This window comes from Patiria miniata, unplaced genomic scaffold (genome assembly GCF_015706575.1).
Source record: "Patiria miniata isolate m_02_andy unplaced genomic scaffold, ASM1570657v1 HiC_scaffold_24, whole genome shotgun sequence".
NCBI classification, from domain to species: domain Eukaryota; kingdom Metazoa; phylum Echinodermata; class Asteroidea; order Valvatida; family Asterinidae; genus Patiria; species Patiria miniata.
This window is the reverse complement of record NW_024037063.1, coordinates 10,236,152-10,262,017: the sequence shown is the minus strand read 5'-3', so window position 1 is coordinate 10,262,017 and position 25,866 is coordinate 10,236,152. Positions and strand designations below refer to the sequence as shown.

General features: G+C 40.9%; 1 protein-coding gene across 3 annotated transcripts in view; it reads right to left on the bottom strand.

Moving 5' to 3' along the window:
- Positions 1-25,866, bottom strand: part of LOC119731993 (intraflagellar transport protein 122 homolog) — a 49,381-nt gene that overhangs the window by 16,642 nt on the left and 6,873 nt on the right. Inside the window, exons 2-14 of one of the 3 annotated variants that reach the window (XM_038205334.1) lie at positions 25,229-25,295; positions 23,648-23,811; positions 22,693-22,769; positions 21,675-21,808; positions 20,235-20,314; positions 17,502-17,519; positions 12,931-13,006; positions 10,460-10,651; positions 7,909-8,106; positions 6,473-6,616; positions 4,451-4,588; positions 2,960-3,124; positions 2,495-2,733 (exon numbers count right to left, since the gene is read on the bottom strand). In XM_038205334.1, the coding sequence (XP_038061262.1) occupies positions 2,495-2,733; positions 2,960-3,124; positions 4,451-4,588; positions 6,473-6,616; positions 7,909-8,106; positions 10,460-10,651; positions 12,931-13,006; positions 17,502-17,519; positions 20,235-20,314; positions 21,675-21,808; positions 22,693-22,769; positions 23,648-23,811; positions 25,229-25,295 (1,692 nt within the window). Of the gene's footprint in view, positions 1-2,494; positions 2,734-2,959; positions 3,125-4,450; positions 4,589-6,472; positions 6,617-7,908; positions 8,107-10,459; positions 10,652-12,930; positions 13,007-15,576; positions 15,673-17,501; positions 17,520-20,234; positions 20,315-21,674; positions 21,809-22,692; positions 22,770-23,647; positions 23,812-25,228; positions 25,296-25,866 lie in introns of all 3 variants that reach the window. The other 2 variants (XM_038205333.1, XM_038205335.1) reach the window with 2 other exon arrangements.

Genomic DNA, 25,866 nt, shown 5'->3' with positions numbered 1-25,866 from the left:
TTGTTCAACAAGTTCACTTCATGCTTTTTGAAACATCCCTCTAGCAAAATAATGGAGTGTTCAGCTGGTGAGTAAGATGTAAACAACCCTTTTATGGAGATTGACGCGCGCGTAGCATGTTCTGCGCGATGTCGCGCAGAACGCACCTGGGGCGTTGCGTGTTGAATTTAGAACTATTAAATTCTGACTCGCTGGTAGTGTTGCGCATGCCCACGTGAGGATTGTGAACGTTCAACCAATAAAACGGTAAGAGGCACCGGATTTTTAGGAGTCCACATTTTATTGTGACACTGGAAAAGCGTTTAAGACTAGCTAGCCATGTCTTTATCATCCGTTTAAGACCGGCCACGTGACGGGCTCTCGACCAATAGGAATAGCTAAACTGTCTGAGGTATTTATGAATAGGAGTTTAACTATCACTTTGTTACTTATCTCTGTAACTAGACTTCAGAGTGAAATGGAAGAAATTCAGATCATTTTTAAGTATTGTTGATTGAGGGTATGACCCGGGATGCCACAGTCGTGTGTAGTGGTTTATGCTTCAGATGGCCCTTGCGCGAGTATCACTCAACTAACTATGCATGCTGCTTGTTACAGCGGCACGCATAGTTATCATGGAAGTCGATGTCACACATTGACACCAACTCCTATAAGCAACATCATCATCAGCAGGCACTAACACACACGGTGGACTGTCATTTTACAGAGACAATTTCTAGCAATGTCATAGTTGAGTCCATCAAGAGTATACCATTCAGATAAACTGTGACAAAGGGATTCCTTTGTTATTGTTCATCCCATGTTACTTGCGACTGGACTTGTGAAAAGACTTGTTAACCTTAACTCCCTATATAGGCCTTTTTTTAGGATGTAGCCTCATCCTGCAAATTCCTCCATTATCTTTTGAATATGGTCCGTCGAAGGGTGACCACTGCCTGAATCCTGCAAAATCCTGCAGCAGTGACTGTCAATATATTGAGGCTTGGCCAGTGACATCCTGGAGCAGTATGGAGGATTTCAAGCATAATCCAGGCCTATATTTATGCATGGCTGAGCAAAAACAACACAAGGTCCGGCCCAAGACCTTGACAAAGTGCATCCTACAAAATCAGTACCACACTTTTGCCATGTAACCTCAATCCTCCAAATTCCTCCACTTTGGCAAAGAGGATTTTGAAGGATTTAGGGCGGTTAGGATATATTACTTGTGACGAGACTTGCAACAGCGTGGACTTGTGATGGACTTGACTACAACTCTGTTTCCTAGTTCTTATAGTTGTTCTTTAATGGCATGAAACTTTTGAGACCAATTTGTGAGGTTGAGAAGTATGGGCCTTATGCACAAGTTGGCAATTTTTTGTCACATTCCCTGAATGTATTTCATAAATTGTGAACTGTTGAATGGGATGGTGCCAGACTATTTATTCACTAGAGCCTCACTTTTTTTTTTTTTTTTTTTTTATAAATGTGGCTTAAAACATTACAGCATGTTTAATCACAAATTATAAACTATTCATCAGAGCAGACTGATATAAATTTGTAACGTCATTGCTTTAATTTCTCTACACAAATTCCAAAAATGTGATGCATCAAGCTAAATGAGTCGTTTGTCGACCCTGGTCATATTTTTTTTTTTTTACAGATTTAAAAAGAGCACAATCTCAGCATCACTGCTGTGAAAACTGCATGCTAGTACCATCTTTAGTTCAGAAATTATGGAAGTCGGAACACCAAGAGATGTGATGAAGTGATGTGATGAAGTGATGTGATGAAGTGACCCTATTTTGGCCTGAATCTCCAAATGAAAGTTCCCAACAAACGACTCATTAGCTTGATCGCATCACAAATGAAGATTTTCACTTCACTCTCAATCCAATATGGCTGACTCGTGAATGAGGCCAATTAGCTCAGTGATGGAACAGTTGCTGATAGTACTGTCTGACGATTCCCTTGTAATCAAAACTCATGGATCCTTGTACACAGTGGAACGCCGCTAAACAGAACACCGCTGTACCGAACATTTGGCTGTACCGAACATCATCGTTGGCTCCCAATTTTTGTGTACAAAACGTACCGAACATTGTTGTTGCAAAATGTCCACAGAAGAACGACAAATGACTATGACTTCCCCAAGGAAAGAAGGCAAAAGTCGCCCATGTAGTGACATGATTCAATAGTCAGCACGTGTTCAAAGTCGTTTTTAGTAACTACCAGGGCGTACAAGGTGAAGTTCTGCTTATGGAATTGAAAAGATGAATGGACAAGTTTGGCGAATCAGCGTGTGGTTTGTAAATGCCACCACACTACAATTGTCAAAAGAGGGCGCCAATAATGTGTGAAAACCACACATTGGTAAGTATCGACCTAAAATCGCTACACAGAACGATCGCTATTACGAACAGCTTATGTGGATCCCGCGATGTTTGCTATAGTGACATTAAACTGTAACTACAATTTTCCAGCAAAATCACCCATTTGAGCCTCGTCTACTCACTTGAATTGTTTCCTCTCCAGATACTGATACATAGGCGCTGACTGCGGCACCTCCACGGTCGTCATGGCGTACACGTGCAGACAGAAGATCTTGGACCCGGCGAAACCGACCACAAACCCTTGCAGCTTCTGCTGGTGGACGGGGAAGTTACTGGCCTTGATGTTCAGCATGCCGTTACCTGAGAAGCACAACATGTCCTCGTATTGGGTGTTCCAGGCTACGCTGTTGGCGTTGGGCTCCTACAGGAAGAAATAGAGCACGCAAGTTGACTAGACCTTTCACGTAAAATGTTACGAGAATACAGCACATCCGGGCACCATGTACAGCATGTTACAACTGATAATGTATCACCAACCGATAATGTCACAAAAATTAACCGATACTGCATAACTAACCGATAATGTAACAAAAAATGACTCGGAAGAGAACTTGACCACAATACTGCAACTTAACAGGTAGGCTTACCTGAAACAGCAGTTCCTTCGTATTGACGTCATACACCAAACACGTATTGTGCTCATCCACGACGGAGAGCTTGGTCCGAGAACAGCTGATATCCAGACATCGTACAGAGGTCTGCTGCTTCAAGATCAGGATGGGAAATGGGTTGTCGGCAAACAGCTTCAAAATCTGAAGAAGAGACAAAAATTGTGTGTCAATAACTCGTGCCGATTAAGAACAACTCAAAAGATACCGATACCCTAGGTGTAGAAACTTTGGAGGATTCCAGCACGCTTAAGCAGCATCAACCCTAACCCACCTCACCCCTCCAAAATCCTCCTGGCAGTTTTGGAGGATTCTAGAGGATTGAGGATGAATGGTGATTGAATCAAATGAGGATTCTGGAGGATTGAGGATGAATGGTAATTGAAATTTGAAGCACATGAGGATTTTGGAGGATTGAGGATGAATTAATGGTGATTGAAGCACAAGAGGATTTTGGAGGATTGGGGATGAATGCATTTTGAGGCAGGACTGTCTGATGATTTGGAAAGATTTGGCATTGGTTATCCTTCATTTAAACACGAGTGCAAAATTTTGGGATGAGGAGGATTTTGGAGGATTGACGATGAATGCATTTTGAGGCAGGACTGTCTGACAATTTTGAAAAATTTAGGCGGAGTTGCAAAATTTTGGAGGATTTGAGGATGGTTCTTAGCAAAAAGGGCCTAGGGGGTTACTGCAGTGGTTTAGGTCACAGTGGTATCCAACTGTCAGGCCTGTGGTTCGTCTTGGCGGGGCACCGGGTTATTTTTACAGATTGGAGAACACTGCTTGGGTAGTAGAGATATCATTACAATATCTGTGCTAATCAAAAACGTATCCCAAAATAGTTCTTCGCTATACACAATTTGTTACGAGTACAGTGAAATGCCACTATAACGAACATTGCGAGATCCACAGAAATGTTCGCAATAGTGATCGTTCGAGATAGCGATTTTAAGCTACCAGTGCTCCAGTACGGACTTTTCAATAAATAGTGCCCTTCAGATTTTTACCCTGCACGCCCTGGTAGTCACTGAAAGACGACTTCGAACACGTGCTGACTATTGAATTATGTACTTACACAGTTTTTGAGCTTACTACCTACGTCAATGGGTGGCTTTTCCCTTCTATTCCTTGGGGAAATAATAGTCACTTGTCGCTCTTCTGTTGACATTTTTCAACAACAATTTTGGGTACGTTTTGTACACAAAAATCGGGAGCCTAGACGATGATCGGTATAGCCGAATGTAGCCACCAAATGTAGCCAAAAGTAGCCAAATGTACAGCGACATTCCACTGTACCTTGTCTGCTTGTGGATGCTTTCAGATTAGGTACTGCATAGCTCGTATCACGACCACACGCTCAGGTGTTTGTGAGGTACAGCGACATGTGTCTGTATTTTATTTCATAGCCCGTTATGTTTGATTGGCTTTTAGTCTTGCAATAGACAACTTCCATTAAAGACCCACCTGTCCGTTCTTGAGACCTACAAGCAGTCCTTCTCTCCCCGACGGCCCACCGATGACCTTGATGTATCGGATCAAGGCCTCCATCACCCACTCACGCTCCTTGATGCCTTTGAAGCTCAGACTTATCAAACGTTTCTCCTGAACAAAAAAGTGGGAAAGCAAAGGAAAGTTTATGCTATGATCAAATAAAGTTTGAGAAAAGATATTTCTTAGCCCATTTGTAGGCTAGTCTAATGACGGATCCTCTACACGAAGAAAAACAACTTTCCCACATTTCTGGTTAAAGGGAATATACATCATTTGCTTTTGCTGTAATTTTCAGAAATGGATGGAATTGGGGGGTTGGAAATATATAGCAAAAATAGTTACACTGACTTTTTTGAGGTTTTGGGTTCGAAAATGCTATAAAACCAAGAAAAACAATCATTTTCCTGTAGTCTGGTTCCCTGACTCCATATAAGAAGAAACAGAGCAGTTTACATACATTGGGGAATTGTAAGGTCAGGGAACCAGTCTTGCTGGCTCGTACCCGTTCATAGGTTTGTAATCGATTGCAAACAAGTGCGATTGTCAATTGGGGCCAGTATTTGAAAAAAAGCCAGTTTTTTCCAACGCTGATCGGCCGATCAGCGTTGGAAATTGATACAAAAATACCACTTTTCTTGAAAATGACAGTATAACAGGTGCCATGATTTTACAGGATGCTTTACACTGTCATTCACTAACAGTCCAGCAAGGTATTTCAAAATGATTTGGTAGTTTTATTTTTTGATGTTTGCAAATGTTGTATTTTCCCTTTAAAGGCGTAATACGGCACTTGCGCGTCGTGTGCGTGCCAGACTTGGCACAGGAATGCAGTCTTTCCGTGGTCAAATTTCTGTCAGGACGCCAACTGTCGGCGATCATGGCGCGCGCCCATTGTTCTACACGTTCTATGTGTTGTTCTATGTGTGGACGCAGCATATCACGCATGTAGACAATCTGTTCTGTACATTTTGTACACAAGCTCAGATGAGTCGTTTATCCTTGTGTAGAGGATCCGTGGTCTAATCTAGTTGACAACTTTTAAGGCCACATCAGTGGAATGTAAAAAACGTGATAAAGTTTTACAGCTACAGTCCATCATTTGCAGCCATCCGAAAAGTAACTGGCGTAATTATTGTTGAAAAACATGCTTGGTTGAAAGATAGTAAGTGGACTAAACTCCCTGTGAAATTATTCTTTCTGGCAAGCTGTCATTTTGAAGTGATCAATGAAAGAAGGCCTTTCCAACGGTGCGTCTTAAGACGCACCGTAGGAAAATTGAAATTAGTAGTTCGTTTTGTTATTCGGCAAAGCGCATGCAAGCATTGGCACAACGCACACGCGATTGCTATAATTCGTCGGATCAGTGCGCGACATCGCGTTTAGCTGCAATCAGCTCAGTGAGAACGTGTCTCGGACGCTGAATTCAGGCCCAATTCAAAACATGATTCAGCAACTTTGAATTTGAAATTGAGATCCTAGAATGCTGTCTTTCTCGGAATATACAGCTGACGCTGAGCCGAAACTTCATCAGGTTAGTTGTTCAGTATCCTTCATTAGATTTGGAACACTTTTGTTGCTTCAAACAAACAAAATGCACAAATTACAAATGATGGACTATATCTTTCAGACAGTGGCTTGGACATACTGAGGCCACATCTGAATGACATGGCTACGGCTAGCAGTCACACACATGTCTATGAGATGTGGCTGCAGCTGCTTCCAGTGGCTTGGACATACTGAGGCCACATCTGACTGACATGGCTACGACTAGCAGTCACACACATGTCTATGGGATGTGGCTGCAGCTGCTTCCAGTGGCTTGGACATACTGAGGCCACATCTGAATGACATGGCTACGGCTAGCAGTCACACACATGTCTATGGGATGTGGCTGCAGCTGCTTCCAGTGGCTTGGACAAACCGCATACTGAGGCTACATCTGAATGACATGGCTACGGCTAGCAGTCACACACACTAATATAGACGCGGCCTTACCTGGCACAGGATCAGGTTGAGGGAGCAGACCACCAGCAAGTTGCAATCAAACTTCTTGTTGATTTTCTCTTTGACTCTGTAATGCATGTCTGACGCGTCGTCCGAAATCAGTTCATACACTACGATCTTGTCTGATAGTTGGACCTGCAGATAAGAAGGAAACAAATATTATTATTAGGCCAAAAAAAAAAAATATTCGGTCTCTGGTCAGACCAAAGTTCCGGAATTGATGCGGCGACGCGGCTTTTTTTTTTTTTTTTGCTTTTTTTTTTTTTTTCTTCAAGCTTGGATTGTACAGACAAGGTGGGGTACTATTTTGCTTTTTTGGTGTCCTCATGTACATTGGTGTGCTCCCTAATTTGCCTTGGTGCTTTCGATCATTTGCCTTGGTGCAATTTCCCATTCCTTGGTGCTCTTTGGTAAAAAAAATTGAGGAGGTGCGGCAATAGAGGGCGCTGTTGGAGCTACCGCAGAACATTTTGAAAAAAAGAAAAGATTGACGCGCATGATTAAAATCGACGCGCGCGCTGACCAGAGACTGACTTTTTTTTTTTTTTTTGCCTTATTAATTATTTCTGGTAATGAAACCAAGGATTCCTCAAAAGCACCCTACGCACTGTGGCTCGCAAGCCTGAAGAAACCTGTAGAGAGAAGACAATGAGAAAGAATTACAGTTTTAGGGGTGGGAGGAAAACCCCAGAAGCATATTCTGAGGAAAACCCACGGAATCAGGTAGGGACTGAAAACCTAATCCACATATTGGCCCGGGCAGGAATCGAACCTGGGTCACAGCCTTGGAAGGCGAGGAAAGAACCGCTACGCCAACCTGACTCCCCAAATGTAGAGAGGTAATATATTGAGTTCTTAAGATTATATATAGGATATACCGTTGTTGCTGGACACTTCCAATGATCCATTTTAACTATGCACTTGGTCTTTAATTATTTACATATTTATTTATTACTTCTGGTAATGAAACCAAGGATTCCCCAAATAGTGCCCTCTAGGCACTGTAAGCTCAAAAGCCTGAAGAAACCTGTGGAGAGAAGTGAATGTGAAGAAATTGCAGTTTTAGAGGTGGGAGGAAAAACCCAAAAGAATATTCTGGGGAAAACCCACGGAATCAGGTAGGGACTGAAAACCCAATCCACATTTGAACCCGGGTCACAGCGGTGGAAGGCGAGGAAAGTACCGCTATGCCAACCTGACTCCCCAGCATCCCTCTCGCATTCCTCTTGCTAAAAATGTTACTGGTTTCCGTTCAGTTGAAAATGTTTTTCGTTCAGTTGAAAATGTTTTTCGTGCACCTTGCGTGAATAATCCACATGAATGAATACACGCACATAACAGACCATTCATTGGTTTTGATATGACAAGACCACACAAAAGGCCGCACACCGTCATCTACTGTTCCCTTCCGGATATCTATAACTTACCGCCAGCCTATGTTTATAGATGGCAATCTTCTTGACCATGTCCCGACACTTGATGCGGACCTTCTGATCCGTGATGAGATGTTGAATGATGACGTCGGTCATGTTCTCCCGGTAAGCGTAGCGGTCACGGTACAAGCCATGCACCGTGCTGAAGACCAGCTGGTAGAATGCTATAGTGCCGTCCTGACAACCAATGGCCTGCAAAAAAATCCACGTCAGAATTATTACACATCGATGTTATTACTGGTAGCATGTAAAATATTTGCCCAGCAAAATTTGGTTACCAGCCAAATTATCATGCAATGTACACTGCTTGCCACTGGTTCCCAGCTGTAGACAGAAACTCGCTAAGCACATGAAAATTTTGCTTAGAAAAAAATTTGACCAGCCAAATTTAACATTTAATATATACTGCTTGTCACTGGTTCCCTGCTATCCACAGAAACTCGCTAAGCACATGACCAGCCAAATTAACTTGTAATATATACTGCTTGTGACCGGTTCCCAGCTTTGCAAAGACTGGCTAAGCACAGAAGATGATGCTTAGAAAACAAACTTTACCAGTGGAATTAGCATACAATATATACTGTTTGTGATTGTCTGTGTTTTTTCCCAGCTAATACTTGCTGAACACAAAAGCAAAATTTTCAACTTCATGAAACTGGACCCAGGACATTTCAAGAACAGAATTATTTCTTGAAACGACCGGTAAGCTGCCAAAATGTCATTGCAGTTTATGCTGTAAGTGATGGTCTCAAGCTAACTGCTAAGCACAAACATTTTCTAAGCAATATTTTTTGCATTGCAGTGGTACTAAACTGAGCTCAGTTATATGCATTATATTAAAGATATAGTCCATCATTTGTAATTTGTGCATATTGTTCGTTTGAAGCAACAAAAGTGCTCAAAATCTAAAGAAGGGTACTGAACAACTAACCTAATGAAGTTTCAGCTCAGCTTCAGCTGTATACTCCGAGAAAAACAGCATTCTAGGATATCAATTTCAAATCAAAAGTTGCTGAATCATGTTTTGAATTGCGCCTGAATTCAGCGTCCGAGACACGTTCTCGCTGAGCCGATTGCAGCTACGCGATGTCGCGCACTGATTCCGACGAATTATAGCAACCGGGAGTGCGTGTGCGTCGTGCCAATGCTTGCGCGCGCTTCGCTGAATAACAAAACGAACTACTAATTTACATTTTCCTACGGTGCGTCTTAAGAAGCACCGTTGGAAAGGCCTTCTTTCGTCGATTACTTCAAAATGACAGCTTGCCAGAAAGAATAATTTCACAGGGAGTTTAGTACCCTTACTATCTGTTTTTCAACAATAATTACGCCAGTTACTTTTCGGATAGCTGCAAATGATGGACTATAGCTTTAAAACTATGTACTACTACCGTGGACCATATGGGCACAAAGCGATGTGGGCACACACACTAATGATGTAGTGCACAAAGAATAGATGGTACTTTTCAGCATTTTTGAAAGCCCCAGTAGGAAGGGCACACCGTGTGAGCCTACTGCTTTGTGTGTGTACAGTGTGAAACACACAATCTTGTTCTGTAATTGTGGAGACCGCACACCTGTTGAGTGATAGCTACTATGGGGACCAAAGACCCTATGGGGACAGCAGAAAGTCCCCATAACTCGGTCCAAGTTTCCTTAACCCTAACCCACCTCACTCCTCCAAAATCCTCCTGGCGGTTTTGGAGGATTCTAGAGGATTGAGGATGAATGGTGATTGAATCAAATGAGGATTCTGGAGGATTGAGGATGAATGGTGATTGAAGCACATGAGGATTCTAGAGGACTGAGGATGAATGGTGATTGAAGCACATGAGGATTCTAGAAGACTGAGGATGAATGGTGATTGAAGCACATGAGGATTCTGGAGGATTGAGGATGAATGGTGATTGAAGCACATGAGGATTTTGGAGGATTGAGGATGAATGGTGATTGAAGCACAAGAGGATTTTGGAGGATTGAGGATGAATGCATTTTGAGGCAGGACTGTCTGATGAATTTGAAGGATTTGGCGTTGGTTATCCTTCATTTAAACACGAGTGTGAAATTTTGGGATGAGGAGGATTTTGGAGGATTGAGGATGAATGCATTTTGAGGCAGGACTGTCTGACAATTTTGAAAAATTTAGGCGGAGTTGCAAAATTTTGGAGGATTTTGGAGGATTGAGGATGGTTGTAAGCAACAAGGGCCTAGGGGGTTAGGGTTAACAATAGAAAACTTCCACATAATGCAGTGTCGGCTGGGGCATATGAAGCAGAACATGTGGCAAAATTCTGAGGCATCTTTGCCTGAGCATCAGGAGCCAACGATGATGCGATCAAATGTCCTCTCCCTTTGTAACCGTTGAGGAGGTATTTGTACATGGGGTCCATAACTATTACAAGTGGCTCTAATGAGTAGGCAACGGTTTCTTCACAGCATCTCAACAACTTCTTTCTGGGTCAAAGATGAAACACAAATTTGCCTTGCATGTTTCCAAAAAAAAGTGTGAATAAATCAATTTCTGGGAAGGACTTGAACAGCTTACCACGTAGTTCTGATCAGGTCTAACCTCACAGCACCAGACCCATGAGTTCTGTTCCCCGATCACTCCTAGTTGCGCCCCGTCCCTGGTGTACAAGGCAGCCTGCTTGTTGGCGCCACCTATCACCATGTATTCACCACGGGAGAAGTAGCTCAGGCAGCATGGGTCAAAACCAAGGCTCTTCTCTTTGCCAGTCTGGGGGATCAACAACAAAATGGTGAAAATTAACCCTGCGCAGAGTGACCTCCGTACCGTGGGTACGCAGGTGACCAAATTTTTTGGAAAAAAAAAAAAATTGAGGGCCAATGACGGTCACCTTCCATCTAATCCGCATTCAAGCCATGCCAAATCAGCTGGTTTAATGAACTTTGCAGCCAGGGCTTCACCCAAGCCGTGTCAACAAACTTTCGACCAGGCCGCCTGCCAAGTCTCATTGAAACATATACAAACACCTGTAACTTGACACAGCCATCTCCCTTCATAGCCGCAAACCACAGCCGCCAGTCAATTATATTTTAAGTGCACTGTCTGGCAACTGCCTGGACACTGTCTGGCACGTGGCTTTTTGTTGTTTTGACATGAATAGGGTCTTGCGTAGTGCAGGGAAGTACCTGTGGCACCATCACTGCAATGTGACATATTAACACAGAGTTTAAAAAGGCATTTGCGAGTGACCTTCACCCTTTGGGATTTAAATTTGAAAAACGTCTGGTACACTGACTTGCTCGGAATGCTTGGCACATTTTAACTTTGAATTCTCCAGACCAAAGACACTGTTGCTAATCACACGATTCGGGGCAAGCTCTTGCATAGTTACGTAAGAGACGCTCAGCATCAATACATTGTTCACAATGGGTGAGAATGACACAAAGACACCAGACCATGCCGGAACTGGGAGTTGTTAGCATAAGGCTTGCCCGAAATCTTGTGATATAGTACTCATTGGTCGGGAGAATGCAAAGTTAAATTGTGCAAAGCATCGACTTATTAAGTCAGTGTTCCAGATTTTATTCAAATGTAACTTGCAAATGGCTTATTACTGGTAAGTCATCACGTCATCCGATCTTAATTCAAAACTAAACAAAAGAAATATGACAAAGGCGGAAGTTAAGCAGTTGGTATTTGTGAACTGACATACGATTTGACTATCAAGGACTTATGATAAACTTGATTAAAAAAACACTGCTGCAGCGCAGTGCAACCGTACCGCAACATAACACATGACCTTGCTAAATCCGAAGCATCGTATAGAGACAAGGTCCTTCCCATAAAGTGCGGAACTATGTGCTTTGCGTATGACCTGTGATTGGCTATTGATCAACTGTGATGGCTGTTACCAACTAGTCACAGGTTCTGACTAGTGAGAAACTGTGATTGACTAGCGATTAACTTGTGCCGACTTAGGATTGCTTGTCACTGACTAGTGATTGACTTGTGATGACTTAGGATTACTTGTCATTGACTGGTGATTGACTTGTGATGACCTATGATTACTTGTGATTGACTAGCGATTGACTTGTGATGACTTAGGATTGCTTGTCACTGACTAGCAATTGACTTGTGATGACTTAGGATGACTTGTCATTGACTAGCGATTGACTTGTGATGACTTAGGAATACTTGTCACTGACTAGCGATTGACTTGTGATGACTTGGGATTACTTGTCATTGACTAGCGATTGACTTGTGATGACTTAGGTTACTTGTCACTGACTAGCGATTGACTTGTGATGACTTAGAATTACTTGTCAGTGACTAGCGATTGACTTGTGATGACTTAGGATGACTTGTCACCGACTAGCATTTGACTTGTGATGACTTAACTTGTCATTGACTAGCGATTGACTTGTGATGACTTAGGTTTACTTGTCATTGACTAGCGATTGACTTGTGATGAATTAGGATGACTTGTCACTGACTAGCATTTGACTTGTGATGACTTAGGATTACTTGTCATTGACTAGCGATTGACTTGTGATGACTTAGGATTACTTGTCATTGACTAGCGATTGACTTGTGATGACTTAGGATGACTTGTCACTGACTAGCATTTGACTTGTGATGACTTAGGATTACTTGCCATTGACTAGCGATTGACTTGTGATGACTTAGGATTACTTGTCACTGACTAGCGATTGACTTGTGATGACTTAGGATTGCTTGTCACTGACTAGGGATTGACTTGTGATGACTTAGGATTACTTGTCATTGACTAGCGATTGACTTGTGATGACTTAGGATTACTTGTCACTGACTAGTGATTGACTTGTGATGACTTAGGATTGCTTGTCACTGACTAGGGATTGACTTGTGATGACTTAGGATTACTTGTCATTGACTAGCGACTGACTTGTGATGACTTAGGATTACTTGTCATTGACTAGCGATTGACTTGTGATGACTTAGGATTACTTGTCACTGACTAGTGATTGACTTGTGATAACCTATGACAACGTTTTTGCTTTTTGTCTTACCTGTTGTCCACTAAGATGATAGAATGACATCTTCTGTCCCCAATCCACAACAGCCAAGGTGTCTTGGGTCTCCTCCCTGTAAAAAGCATGTCAAAGTCACACCATTTACCCTGAAACTTTTTAGCAGGAACATTTGTGAATTGGCGACAAATTCCCAACACCATTTTATCCTAGGAAACCATCTTTAACCCTAACAACCCTGAGCCCATCAAGCTCCAACAGCGGGTTTTGCTTGATTTTGGCAGGGTTGGTACCGAACACTGGCCAGTTGGTGTTGGACTTTGATTGACTGGGTACCAAAGGCCCAGGGAGACCCTGTTGAATTTTGTGAGGTTCGGGGCAGAAGGGCATGAGATTTGTGAACACGTTGGAGTTCACTGGCATTTCTTCGTGGGTATGCTCACCCATGGTCCTCAGCACAGCTTGTGGTCAAATGTGCATGTACATATTGCTTTATTTTGTTAGGTTTGGTACCATCCCTATCCAATCACTCGACAATGCATAGGCCCATCCATACCAAGTCAATCATACTCCAACAGTTGGAGTTTGGCAGGTTTAGTACTGTTCCCCGTACAAGGCCTGTTGGAGTTTGGCAGTTTTGGTACCAGTGCTTACAGACCTGTATGCAGCTGTTGAAATTTGTTAGGTTTGGTATACTTTCTAGTGCAAGAGCCTAGGGGGTTAGGGTTAAACATCACTTATTTAAGTTGGGCCACAAAGCCCCAGGCGCGAATGGTAGCTTAGCTCAGTGAACCAAACAACATGAAATGAGCATAAAGTCAGATATTTTTATAAGTAACAAGATTTTTGGTATTTCTGAATTCTGCAGAACAAGAGCTTTCTATACAACATGGGGGGGGGGAGAGGGGGTACTAAGTTCAGAAATGCAAATATAAATCGCTAACTAACTTTCAGTTGGAAATTTCATTTGTTCAAAAATGACATTTAAAAATCCTGATGTTGTATTACAGTGAAAGAACAGTCAACTGCTTACATGTAAATGAGATGAAAATAGGTTTTCATGGTGTTTGATAGAACCAACAAATGGAAAAAAGATACAACAGGACTTACAGATTGGGTTCACCTGAAAACACAAACTAATCGACCATCCCTTCAAATTTTGGCTTTGCCCCACTGTGCTGCAAAATGGCAATTTCTGACTCAATGCTAATTTCATGGTGAAAGGTCACATATGAGCAAAACCAACTGTTAGATTTTTTTTCCAGATTTGGGTCGGTCAGTGAAATGATTGATTATTAGAAAAAAGTCACAACCTCAGTGCAATCCAACCAAACAGAACGTGTAAATATGTTAGTTTGCCAAGAGACACAACAAATATGAGATGAAAGTGTTTAAACTGTTGAAACAAACATTCTTGGAGGCTCTTGAAAGCTCATCATGTAAAGTTAGAAGAAAAATCCACAATCCACTTTTCGTCGGCTGTTAAAGGCAAAAGTTGAGATTTAACAGAAAACATAAACAAACTCAAAACATAAAAACAATGCATCCATGCTGTTTTGTAAACAGTTTTAAATGACGCAATTAATGGAAGTAAAATAAAATCACAGTACTAACATCTTGTATTTTATATCTATTATGATTTATCATTGAAAGAGCCTTTTTAGAAAAAAAAAATCATGCATGACATGCACTCATAATGTCCCTTTGGGAAAAAAATTATGTTGCATGCATAATTTTACCTAAATGTCTTTTCTAGAGAACTGCTACCAAAATAATCTACACGTAGCCATAAACATGAGTTTAAGGCATGCTTTCATGCTCTGGAAAAACAGATTTAGAAAAAAAGGCCACTCTTCATATGCCTTATGTACTTCACTTTTCATTACCATGATGCATTGATCCTAATTTTTCGGCGGAATCAGGATACCTCCATATTGAAAAATGTGGAGGATTTTGATGGATGCAGGACATGAAGCCAAGCGGTACTGCAGGATTTTGATGGAGTCAGGATACCTCCATATTGCGCAGTTGGGGATTTGATGGATTCAGGATCTCAACAGATTTACTCCCGGCTAACTGGTGGATTCTGATGGACTCACTGGCCACCAACATTTTTTTGCATGGCAAAATTGATGGATTTTGGCAGATTCAGGATACTTTCTAGTAAATATACCCAAGGGGTTAGGGTTAATTTGGCTGTGCTTTGTTTAGCTTTTTTTTTTTAGGGAGAAACGGAAAATTAACTTGTTAAAAAGGCCGGGCATATGAACACTATTGACAAAAATTCATTTTCATGCAAAAGACAAAACTAGCTTTTCCAACTATGATTACAGAAATACATAACAGGCAAAAGTGCCCAATCCATAGACAATATACTATGTATGTAAAAAAAGAAAAACCTGACTCATAATAGGAATTTGTAAACATGGTAAATGTTTTAAGTGTTTCGGTACTTCCAATTGAAAAAAAAATGAACACAAGTAGGAACAAAGATAAGAAAAAAAATCATAAAATTCAAATCGAAAACAATCTTTTTCACCGTTCAAAAAAACAAAAAAACTTGGAGAACTTGAAAACTAAACGTGTTTTTCGTTTTTCAATTAAAAACAAATAAAATCTGGACAAATTTCAAAACAACTTTCAAGATTGAACTAAATGGAATGTCTACCTCATTATACCACTAACCTACGTCGAGAATACAAACAACTAGTCTTTTTAATGGACTCGTTACTGCTAGAAGCCAGGCATAATTCCTCAGATTTGGCCCAGGAGGACTTGGGTCTGCGTGAAAGATTGTCATTTTATTAAAAAGACCTGAACAGAAAGTTAGTCTTTAAAATTACAAGGAAAAAAGCTACCACTGGGTTTTGTCTCCAAACAGTTCGTAATTATGCAGCCTACGCTATTTTTGAAAAACCTTTTGCTATAGAAATATTGTTCAAGACATTTTTTTCAATGAATTCGGGCGATTCACAATGCAGTGCGCCACCAAGAGTTTGCCATGGAGAGTCAATATTTAAAGGTTACGGTCCACAAAACATGGTCCATTTGAATGAGTGTCAGTAGACAACTTGAGCTAATTTGCTGTAGATAGGGGCATAGCGTTCTGCCCCCTTACAAAAAAACAAATTATTGATAAAAAGAAAAGGGCAAACATATACTCGAATCATACGCTTACGAAACTACTGACCAGAAAAACTAACAATTTCAAATGTCCCGCGCTACGAATTTGTCGACCATCTCCCACAATGCACTGGGAAAAATGAACTCTCCGTGGCAAATGCTTGGTGGCCCACTGCATTGTGAATCGCCCGAATTGTAACAAAACAAGAGAAAGACAAGTCTAATAGAGCTGGTCCCAGAGTTCACACAATTCTATTCAATTGCTTCAGAATGGCTATTTCCCGTTAGTCTTTTCATGCATGTGGCCGGATTTAGCCCATTCATCTATTTTACAAGCAGTCCCATTTTATACTTTTGGGCAAAGGTTAGACTGAAGCAAGTCTAATTCACAAGTGGCAGTTGGTGAGTGCATGCGTCTGGTGCAAAGCAGACTGTAGGCTGGTCCCTCTGAGAACAACTTTTCAGGAAGTAATGTTATCAGATACAACCTTGGGTTTTTTAAGTGAAAGGGTGCCATGCCATGTGATAAGTGCTTGTGCATCTCATTCTATTCTAAGGACGTGCAAAGCTGTGAATAGTGAAGTTGTGTGCCTTAGATACAAACATTACGGTTGTGCTATGTTTATCTTTTCCCACATAAGGAACACATGGGTCTTTGAAATCATGGCTATATTCCAGCTTCGGCTTTTTCAGATTTGAAGCCCCTGACTTGGGGAACATGTACTTAGGCTCAATATGGGTCCATGTTCTTCTTAAGGAATATCCAGGGCTCCCACAGAAACTGAGAAACGAAATTCCATGACTTTTCCAGGATTTTTCAGGACAAAATACATGAAAGGGCATTCCATGACCAATTCCCTGTTTTGGCATCTTAGGAGCCTATTGCAAGGGACACCACTTTCCTTAAGCCTTCCAGTTTGGCACAAGACCACTGAGCAGCACAAAAGCATCGCAATGGTGCACCGAAAGAGCAACAAGTACAGAGCATGTATGCATAAAGACGCAGTATATGTACAGTAAACTGGATACAAACGGGAAGACTGCCATGTAGGCAAATATTACACATCATCACGTACGGGATGAGCTAGATTCCATGACTTTTCAGTGACTTTTTTTCTTGGAATATCAACTTTTCTTGACTCTTTGTAAAACAACAAATCCCATGAACTTTCTACGACTTTTCATGACAGCTTTACATTCCCGGATTTTCAATAACCGGAGGAACTCTGAATATCAAATAATTTGATTGAAAGCCAACTATTTTCACCTTGTACGGATATTACATGTGGTCCATAATTCTGCAGACAAAGATGAAACCGGAGCTGCAAACAAAGCCAATGTTTCAAAAACCCTGATTGGTTTCTAACATTTCGCCTTTTTTTTTTACAATCGTTTGTAAAATTAAAAGAAACCCACACCATTAGAAAAAAATAGACAAGACAATAAACATCTTCACTTGAAGAAAATAACATTAAATCAAGGCCCACCTACTGACATCACTGGTGCTTGGAGGCAAGGATAACAAAAGGGGGGAACAGAAAAACATGTAAATAACGTGAAATATTGAGATATCACTCGATCGACTTATTTCCACATGACAATTTTCTGCACATGGGTTAGTAACACAGAGTACATGAATATTTTACATCATATTACAAGAAGGGAAGGCTGAATTAACCCTTTTGACACTGAACCTTTCTTCAGATGTGGCACAAAAATATTTTTGTTTAAAAATAGAGTATATCTTTTGGCATAAATTTGTGATTTTTTTTTTTCATTTGAAGCAACAAAAGCGCTCAAAATCCAAAGAAGGGTGCTTAATAATTAACCTGATGGGCAATTCCACGGTTACTCACGTTACATTTTTGATGTACTTTTGAGTTTCCTTGGGCTGTAATTACCTTACTGGAAAGGTTTAATAACTGTTATCCCCATGGTAGATAGAGTAGACCTAGACCTACCTAAGCACCAAAGATGACATCCAGAAAAATGTGTTGTGTATGATAAACATGACGCACAAAATCGGTTACTTACGAAAATGTAACGTGAGTAACCGATTTTGTGCGTCTTGTTTATCATACATGTACATAACACATTTTTCTGGATGTCATCTTTGGTGCTTAGGTAGGTAACGTGAGTAACCGTGGAATTGCCCTGATGAAGTTTTAGCTCAGTGAATGCCGCATATTCCAAGAAAAAAAATATTCTAGTACCTCGATATCAACAATTCAAAATTGTGAATTGCGCCCAAAATCAGCGTCCGGGACATGTTCTCATTCAGCTGACTGCAGCTTACACGATGTCACGCACTAAACGCGCGCGTGTCACTGAACTGAACGCAATATTTCACGCACGCGCGTGTGCGTAATGTCAACGCTTGTGATTGACTTGTGATGTCATGTGATTGACTTGTGATGACAAGTGCGTACTTGTTATGACTTGTGATGATTTGTGATTGACCTTTAATCAACTTGTGATGATTTGTGATGAGTTGAGTTTTCACAATTGTTGAGTGCTGTGGGGTGCATCGCCTCGGGTGCTATGCACCCCGAGGGGGTTAAAAACGTCTTATCCCACAGCACAGCAGTCAACAATTGTTTTGTTATATCGTGCCAATAACTCAAAAAGATAAATGGTTGTAATTAACTGAGTGAGAAACAAATTAAATCACTGCGATGTAACCTTTGATAAGTGAAAGTTTTGATGTGCTGCCGGACATGAGACTGAGCAATTGACGTTGTATTTCTCATTGCGCAAAGCTAGCGCGCTGAAAGGGTTCCACACGCGCGCAATGCATGCAATGCGGTATCAAACCTCGGTGTGCGCCATGCATTTTCATTGTCCGGACACGTGGCTGCCCTAGACCACTGAAAATTATAGTATCCAAGTCCACGATAAAACAATCAGTTTTAAAGGGAAAATACAACATTTGCAAACATCGAAAAATAAAACTACCAAATCATTTTGAAATACCTTGCTGGACTGTTAGTGAATGACAGTGTAAAGCATCCTGTAAAATCATGGCACCTGGTATACTGTCATTTTCAAGAAAAGTGGTATTTTTGTATCAATTTCTAACGCTGATCGGCCGATTAGCGTTGGAAACAACTGGCTTTTTTTCAAATACTGGCCCCAATTGACCATCGCACTTGTTTGCAATCGATTACAAACCTATGAACGGTTACGAGCCAGCTAGACTGGTTCCCTGACCTTACAATTCCCCAATGAATGGAAACTGCTCTGTTTCTTCTTATATGGAGTCAGGGAACCAGACTACAGGAAAATGATCGTTTTTCTTGGTTTTTATAGCATTTTCGAACCCAAAACCTCAAAAAAGTCAGTGTAACTATATTTGCTATATATTTCCAACCCCCCAATTCCATCCATTTCTGAAAATTACAGCAAAAGCAAATGATGTATATTCCCTTTAATGACATATATATTGTATTTATAATATTTGCTTAACACCTATGCATTATTCAAATAATGTTTCATCTCACTGTATTGAATTTTATTGTATTTGTAATGTATTGTGTAATTATATATGTTTGTAGTCATTATTTATTGTATGCAGGGCCCCAATGGAAACCAGTTTTAAACTGTTTGGGCATACCCTGGGTAAAGAAATGGAATAAATAAATGACATGACTAAAATATAGTAATTTCACCAATGAATTGATTTTGAAAGCGCTTGTACACAGGTTATTGGCCAACTGACACACCGGTTAGAAATCCACAGTGATGGTTACGTGTTCGAATACAGGTCAACTCGTACGCGAGCCAACTCGTACGCAACCAACTCGTACGCAGGACAACTCGTACGCGGACCAACTCGTACGCGAGGCAACTTGTACGTTTTGGGGTAAACTTTTGGCGATCGTAAACATCGTTCAATTTCTTTACATTCGCTAATTTCGGTCCGCGTACGAGTTGGCTGGCGTACGAGTTGGTTCGCGTATGAGTTGGCCCGCGTACGAGTTGGCTGGCGTACGAGTTGGCTCGCATACGAGTTGACCAATCCGCGTACAAGTTGTCTCGCGTACAAGTTGGTCCGCGTACGAGTTGTCCTGTTTCCACGTGTTCAAGCTCCACCCTAATATTCTTGCAAGGTTTTCTAACAAAGCATAGAACATACAGTGCTTAAAATAAACATTACATCAATGAAAAGCAAAACCCAATATGAAAACTGACAGTTATTTAAATTTATATTTTGGATTTACCTTGATGGATTCCACTGTATGCTCCATATGGGACTTAGCCCTCCACCAGGGCGCTCAATCTTTGCTTTCTCATCACCGTTCTAGGAATACATAAATATTTATACAAACTATAGAAATAAAACTCTGGGCACGATTCCTAGCTACAAATTTTAAAGCTTTTGACTAGCACCCTTGAACAAAGATATTGACAAGTAGGGGAACCGCCAACATAGGGCTGGATAGCTCAGTAAGTAGAGCACTGGAACGGTAATTCGGAGGTCGCAGGTTTCGATCCCCACTGCAGTATTTTTTTTGTTCTATTATGAGATATGTCAATTTAAGGCTGGAAATTGAAGAATGAAAGGTCTGAAAGATGCACTTCTTTCTACATTGATAATGTCTTTCTCTCTGATTACAAAAAGTCTGATTTCAAACAAAAATCTGAAAAATCAATGCCTGTATTTTATAACAATTACACACCAAGTCAGTTTCCCTTGGTGCTATATTTGATGTTTCAATTCAATGACCTGATTTGCAATCCAGTTAAACAAAAATCAAGTCACATGTCAGATCACAAGTCGGGTGATTGATATGTGATTGACGAGTGATTGACTTGTGACTGACTTGTGACTGGCTTGTGATTGACTTGTGATTGACTTGTGACTGGCTTGTGATTGACTTGTGACTGACTTGTGACTGGCTTGTGATTGACTTGTGACTGATTTGTGATTGACTTGTGATTGACTTGTGATTGACTTGTGACTGGCTTGTGATTGACTTTTGACTGACTTGTGACTGGCTTGTGATTGACTTGTGATTGACTTATGATCAACTTGTGATTAACTTGCGACTGACTTGTGATTGACATGCCATTGACTTGTGATTGACTTGTGGTTGCCTTGTGACTGACTTGTTATTGACTTGTGACTGACTTGTGATTGACTTGTGATTGACTTGTTATTGACTTGTGATTGACTTGCGGCCGATTTGTGATTGACTTGCGATTGACTTGCGATTGACTTGTGATTGACTTACAATTGACTTACAATTGACTTGTGATAGACTTGTGATTGGCTTGTAATAGACTTGTGATCGACTTGCAGTTGACTTGTGATTGACTTCTTACCAACTTGCGATTGACTTGTGATTGTCTTGTGATTGACTTGCGATTGTCTTGTGATTGACTTGCGATTGACTTGTCATTGACTTGTGATTGACTTGTGGTTGACTTGCGATTGACTTGTGATAGACTCGTGATCGACTTGTGATCGACTTGTGATCACCTTGCGTTTCACTTGCGTTTGACTCGTGATTGACTCGTGATTGAATTATGATTGAGTTCTTACCACCTTGTGATTGACATGCAATTCAAAGGTGATTGACTTGTGACTGACTTGTGACTGACTTGTGATTGACTAGTGGCAACTTGTGAATGCTGCCTGTGTGGCATTGCTTACGTACCTTACTACGTATACTGATACAGCCATTGTACATGCCCAGCGCTAGGTACTGGCCATCATTGGTCCAGCTACAACATGTGTTCCTACTGCTTGTCTTATGCTTGGACACCGACTTCTGCTCCATGGACCACAAACCTTTCAAACAAAGCAAAATAATGAATCAAACTATTATTTTTAAAACTGCAAACTCTGTTTATCGGGGCCCTTTCACAAAATGGCATAAGTCCACCTGTGCCACTATTTATTGCATAAGTTGCGCAACATTCCACGCTGCGCAACATTACAGTTAAGACAATTTCACGTAAGTTTCATAGTGCGTGAATCCGCGACTTGCGTAACAAATAATGGCGTAACTTGCGCAATCATTCTAGGTGGCATAAGTTGTGGCACAGCAACTGAAAATGACCTACTTTACTAGCAAATCATGATCATCGTGGAGCCTGTTATTGCACAACTAATCAAGGTTGATAAAAGACACTCACAGTTTTGTATATGAGGTAAGTTAATTGCTATTTTACTTGTGACCGAGTTTTTAGAGTTGCCACACGATTACGAAGAAAGTCAGACAAAACCATTTTCAAAATGGCGGGCGAAAGTGATTCAACGACATTATCATGAACATGATGAACGCACAAAATCATGTACACAAACAGCCGTCGTTAATGCTGTTATTATCCTTGTCCAAGATGTTTAGATTATTTAAAACGTTGTGCAGCTACAATCCCGGCCAAAACGGTTGGGACACTTCCTGAGCCTGCCACGGTCACCCACTCCCCCGCTCCCCCGGTCAATGTTGTTCTCTCCAGCTGATGGAGCACACACCGCGCAATGAGAGACAACATTGAGTGGGGGCCGGGGGGTTGGGGGCCCAGCGAGATTTGGCCAGGATCGTAGGCCAAGTTTCATGAAATATATTGTTGCGCAAGTCCTACACATGGTAAGTTCCACACTGTTTCGTGAAATCGTCTGCTATTCCAGCCAAAAGCTCATGGTCAATGTCAACTCTAGACTTAGCTTACCGAAGTCACTGCACGCACAGCTTGCCAGCTGATGTGTGATGGGGTTGAACGACAGGCACTGTATGGCGTCATTGTGACTGTACAGAAAGAGAAAAACCATCACAAATTCAGACATGCTTGGAAAATAATTCAGCATGACATGAAATGGCCACTTTTCTGCCCCACAAAGAATTAATTCATGATACAAAAATAGTTGCTATTTCAGTACAAATTTTGTTATGCTCGCAGTGCACCATTGAATACAAAAGGAGTTGACATTCCTTTTTCTGTTCATGTGCCAAAACATCTACTACAATTGTATTTTGGGTATTTTGTTCTTTTCTGAGGTTTTTTTTTTTGGGGGGGGGATTGTTCGTTTTGATTCGTTGTTTTGATTGTGTTTTGAGTTCACAATCTTCATTTATTTCTGTAAAATAAAGGCCTCTAAGTACACGTCTTGGTGTGGTACTGCATCAAGAATTCGGGCGATTCACAATGCAGTGCGTCACCAAGAGTTTGCCACGGAGAGTTCATTTTTCCCAGTGCATTGTGGGAGATGGTCGACAAATTCGCAGCGCGGGACATTTGAAATTGTTAGTTTTTCCGGCCAGAAAGTTTGTAAGCGTTTGCCCTTTTCTTTTCGTTTTATCAATATGGAGTGTTTTGGTAAGGCAGCAGAACGCTTTGCCCCAATCTATAACAAATTAGCTCAAGTTTTCTACTGACACTCGTTCAAATGGGCCATGTTTTGTCGACCGTGACCTTGGAAAACGAACTCTCCGTGGCAAACTCTTGGTGGCGCACTGCATTGTGAATCGCACGAATTATTAGCTACAGGACATGTCTGTATAAAGGGAGTTGACTTGAAGTACTCGATAATGACAATAAATACTTGAGATACTGTATAAAAAATACTTTAACTGTCCAATTCAATGGATGTTCCGCAAGTGTCCAATTTGTGGGAGCAATTTCTTACGTGTATTTGAGGATGCCTTCCAGTTTGGAGGTCCATATGATGACACTTTTATCAGCGGACCCTGAGGAGAATCGCTTGCCATCCTTAGCGTAAGCCACGCAGTAGACCGTGTCTTTGTGTCCCTTCAGAGGCTGTATCAGAGTCCCGTCATTGGCGTCATACACCTACAAACAACATACAGTTATAATGTCACTCCTTAAATTGTTCGATTAGTTTTGGCTAGCAGAGCCATCATTCCTTAAAGGGAATATACAACATTTGCAAACATCGAAAAATAAAACTACCAAGTTTTTAAGAATTACCTTAAGTCTAAAGCATCCTGTAAAATTATGGCACCTGGTGTGAAGTCATTTTCAAGAATATGGTATTTTGTATACATTTCCAACGGTGGTCAGCCGACCACCGTTTGAAAAACCTAACTATATTTCAACTACTGCTCCAAATTTACCTTTTTTCAGTCAAAATGTTGTTTGGTATTGGTTACATGTTCATGAACGGGTGCAGGCCAGCTAGACTGGTTCACTTACCTTACAATTTTCTGGCAACTATAAATTGATCCATTTCATCTTTAGTGGAGTCAGGGAACCAGACTACTTCAACAATTTTGTTTTTCTTGGTTTTTCCAGCATTTTCGAACATAAAACTTCAAACATGTCAGTGTAACAATTTTTGATATATTATACTAACCCCTCAAATACTCCATTTCTGAATATTACAGCAAAAGCCAATGATGTACATTCCCTTTAACCTTACTCCCTAGGAGTTTTGCTAGGATGCAACCTCAATCCTACAAAATCTAACTCTAACTGCCTCCATGTAAAAATTCCATACAGCCTCATTCCTGCAAAATCCTCCGACATTTTTTGAATGTGGTCCTTGGAGGGGTGACCACTGCCTCAATCCTGCAAAATCCAGTCCAGCAATCACTGTCAATATGTTGACGCAGAGCCAGTGACATCCTGCAGCAGTGCGGAGGATTAAAAGTATAATCTAGGCCTACATTTGTGCACGGCTGAGCATAAATAACACGAGGTCCGGTCCAAAACCTTGACACAGTGCATCCTCCAAAATCAGCCACATCTTTCTGCCATAGCCTCAATCCTACAAAATCCTCCATTTTGCAAAGAGGATTTTGGAGGATTTGGGAAGGTTAGGGTTAACCCTCACAGTCCCCATCCAGTCAAACTCTAACACCAGGGTTTGTTGGGATCTGTTGGGATGAGTACTGCACCAGTAAACTAAAAATGCTTTACATGGAGTCAGGCATACCACCACAATAAGAGTCCAACAGTTTGGGCATTGAGGTACCATGGTGTTGGATTTTGCAAGACTGAGGTACAAAATCACTCAAGGGGGTTAGGGTAAAGGCGCAAAATAATAACAGTTGGAGACCAGTCAGACTAGAATGTTTTTTTACTGTCATGTTTAGCGGATTTTAATGCCAACACTGGTTAACTTCATTTGTACGATTGTAGTCTTCTTTTTCTTCTTCCAATTGAACGCTAACTTCACAATTGAAGACTACAGCACTTTTGGTGGGGTGTGATGCGAGAGACGGCTTAATTTTTAGTTAGTACATACCAAGACTCTGTTACCAGCAGCTACTATGAGTTGTGTTCCATCTGGCCTGAATGCAATGTCATAAATGCTGGAGAAAAAGACAGAAATCAAATTCAAATTAAGATATTTCATGTGTTTGCATATCCAGCTAACATGGCTAATGCAATGTCAAGACTAAATTAATGAATAAATAAAGCACATCAAGATTTCCTTCTGTTAAGATTTGCACTATGTAATTATTGTTCTATAAAGTATTAATTATTAGGCCTATTAAATTGCGAATGTTTCCGACAGATCATCACCATGATCACCAAGGTTATGAAGACTTTATTCATTTTATTTATTTATTTATTTCATACATCAACCAACAGCGCAAGCGGCAAAGACGGATGGATACATTGATTAATTTACAGTAAAAAATTAAAAATTTGCAAATTTGCATAAGCATGATAATTGATAGATTAAGAAATTAGGCCTATCTGTGCAAGGACGGGCCTAATTTTTATTTTTTGTAAATTAAGATTAATTACTAAATTAGGCTATGGGGGTCTATTTTTAATACAAAGCGGTATGTTGCATTCTAGCATTTCTACACCCTGCTGTGAAGCCCTACGTGCGCATGCGTGTGGTTTAGACGTGTTTTTTATTTTCGCTACGTA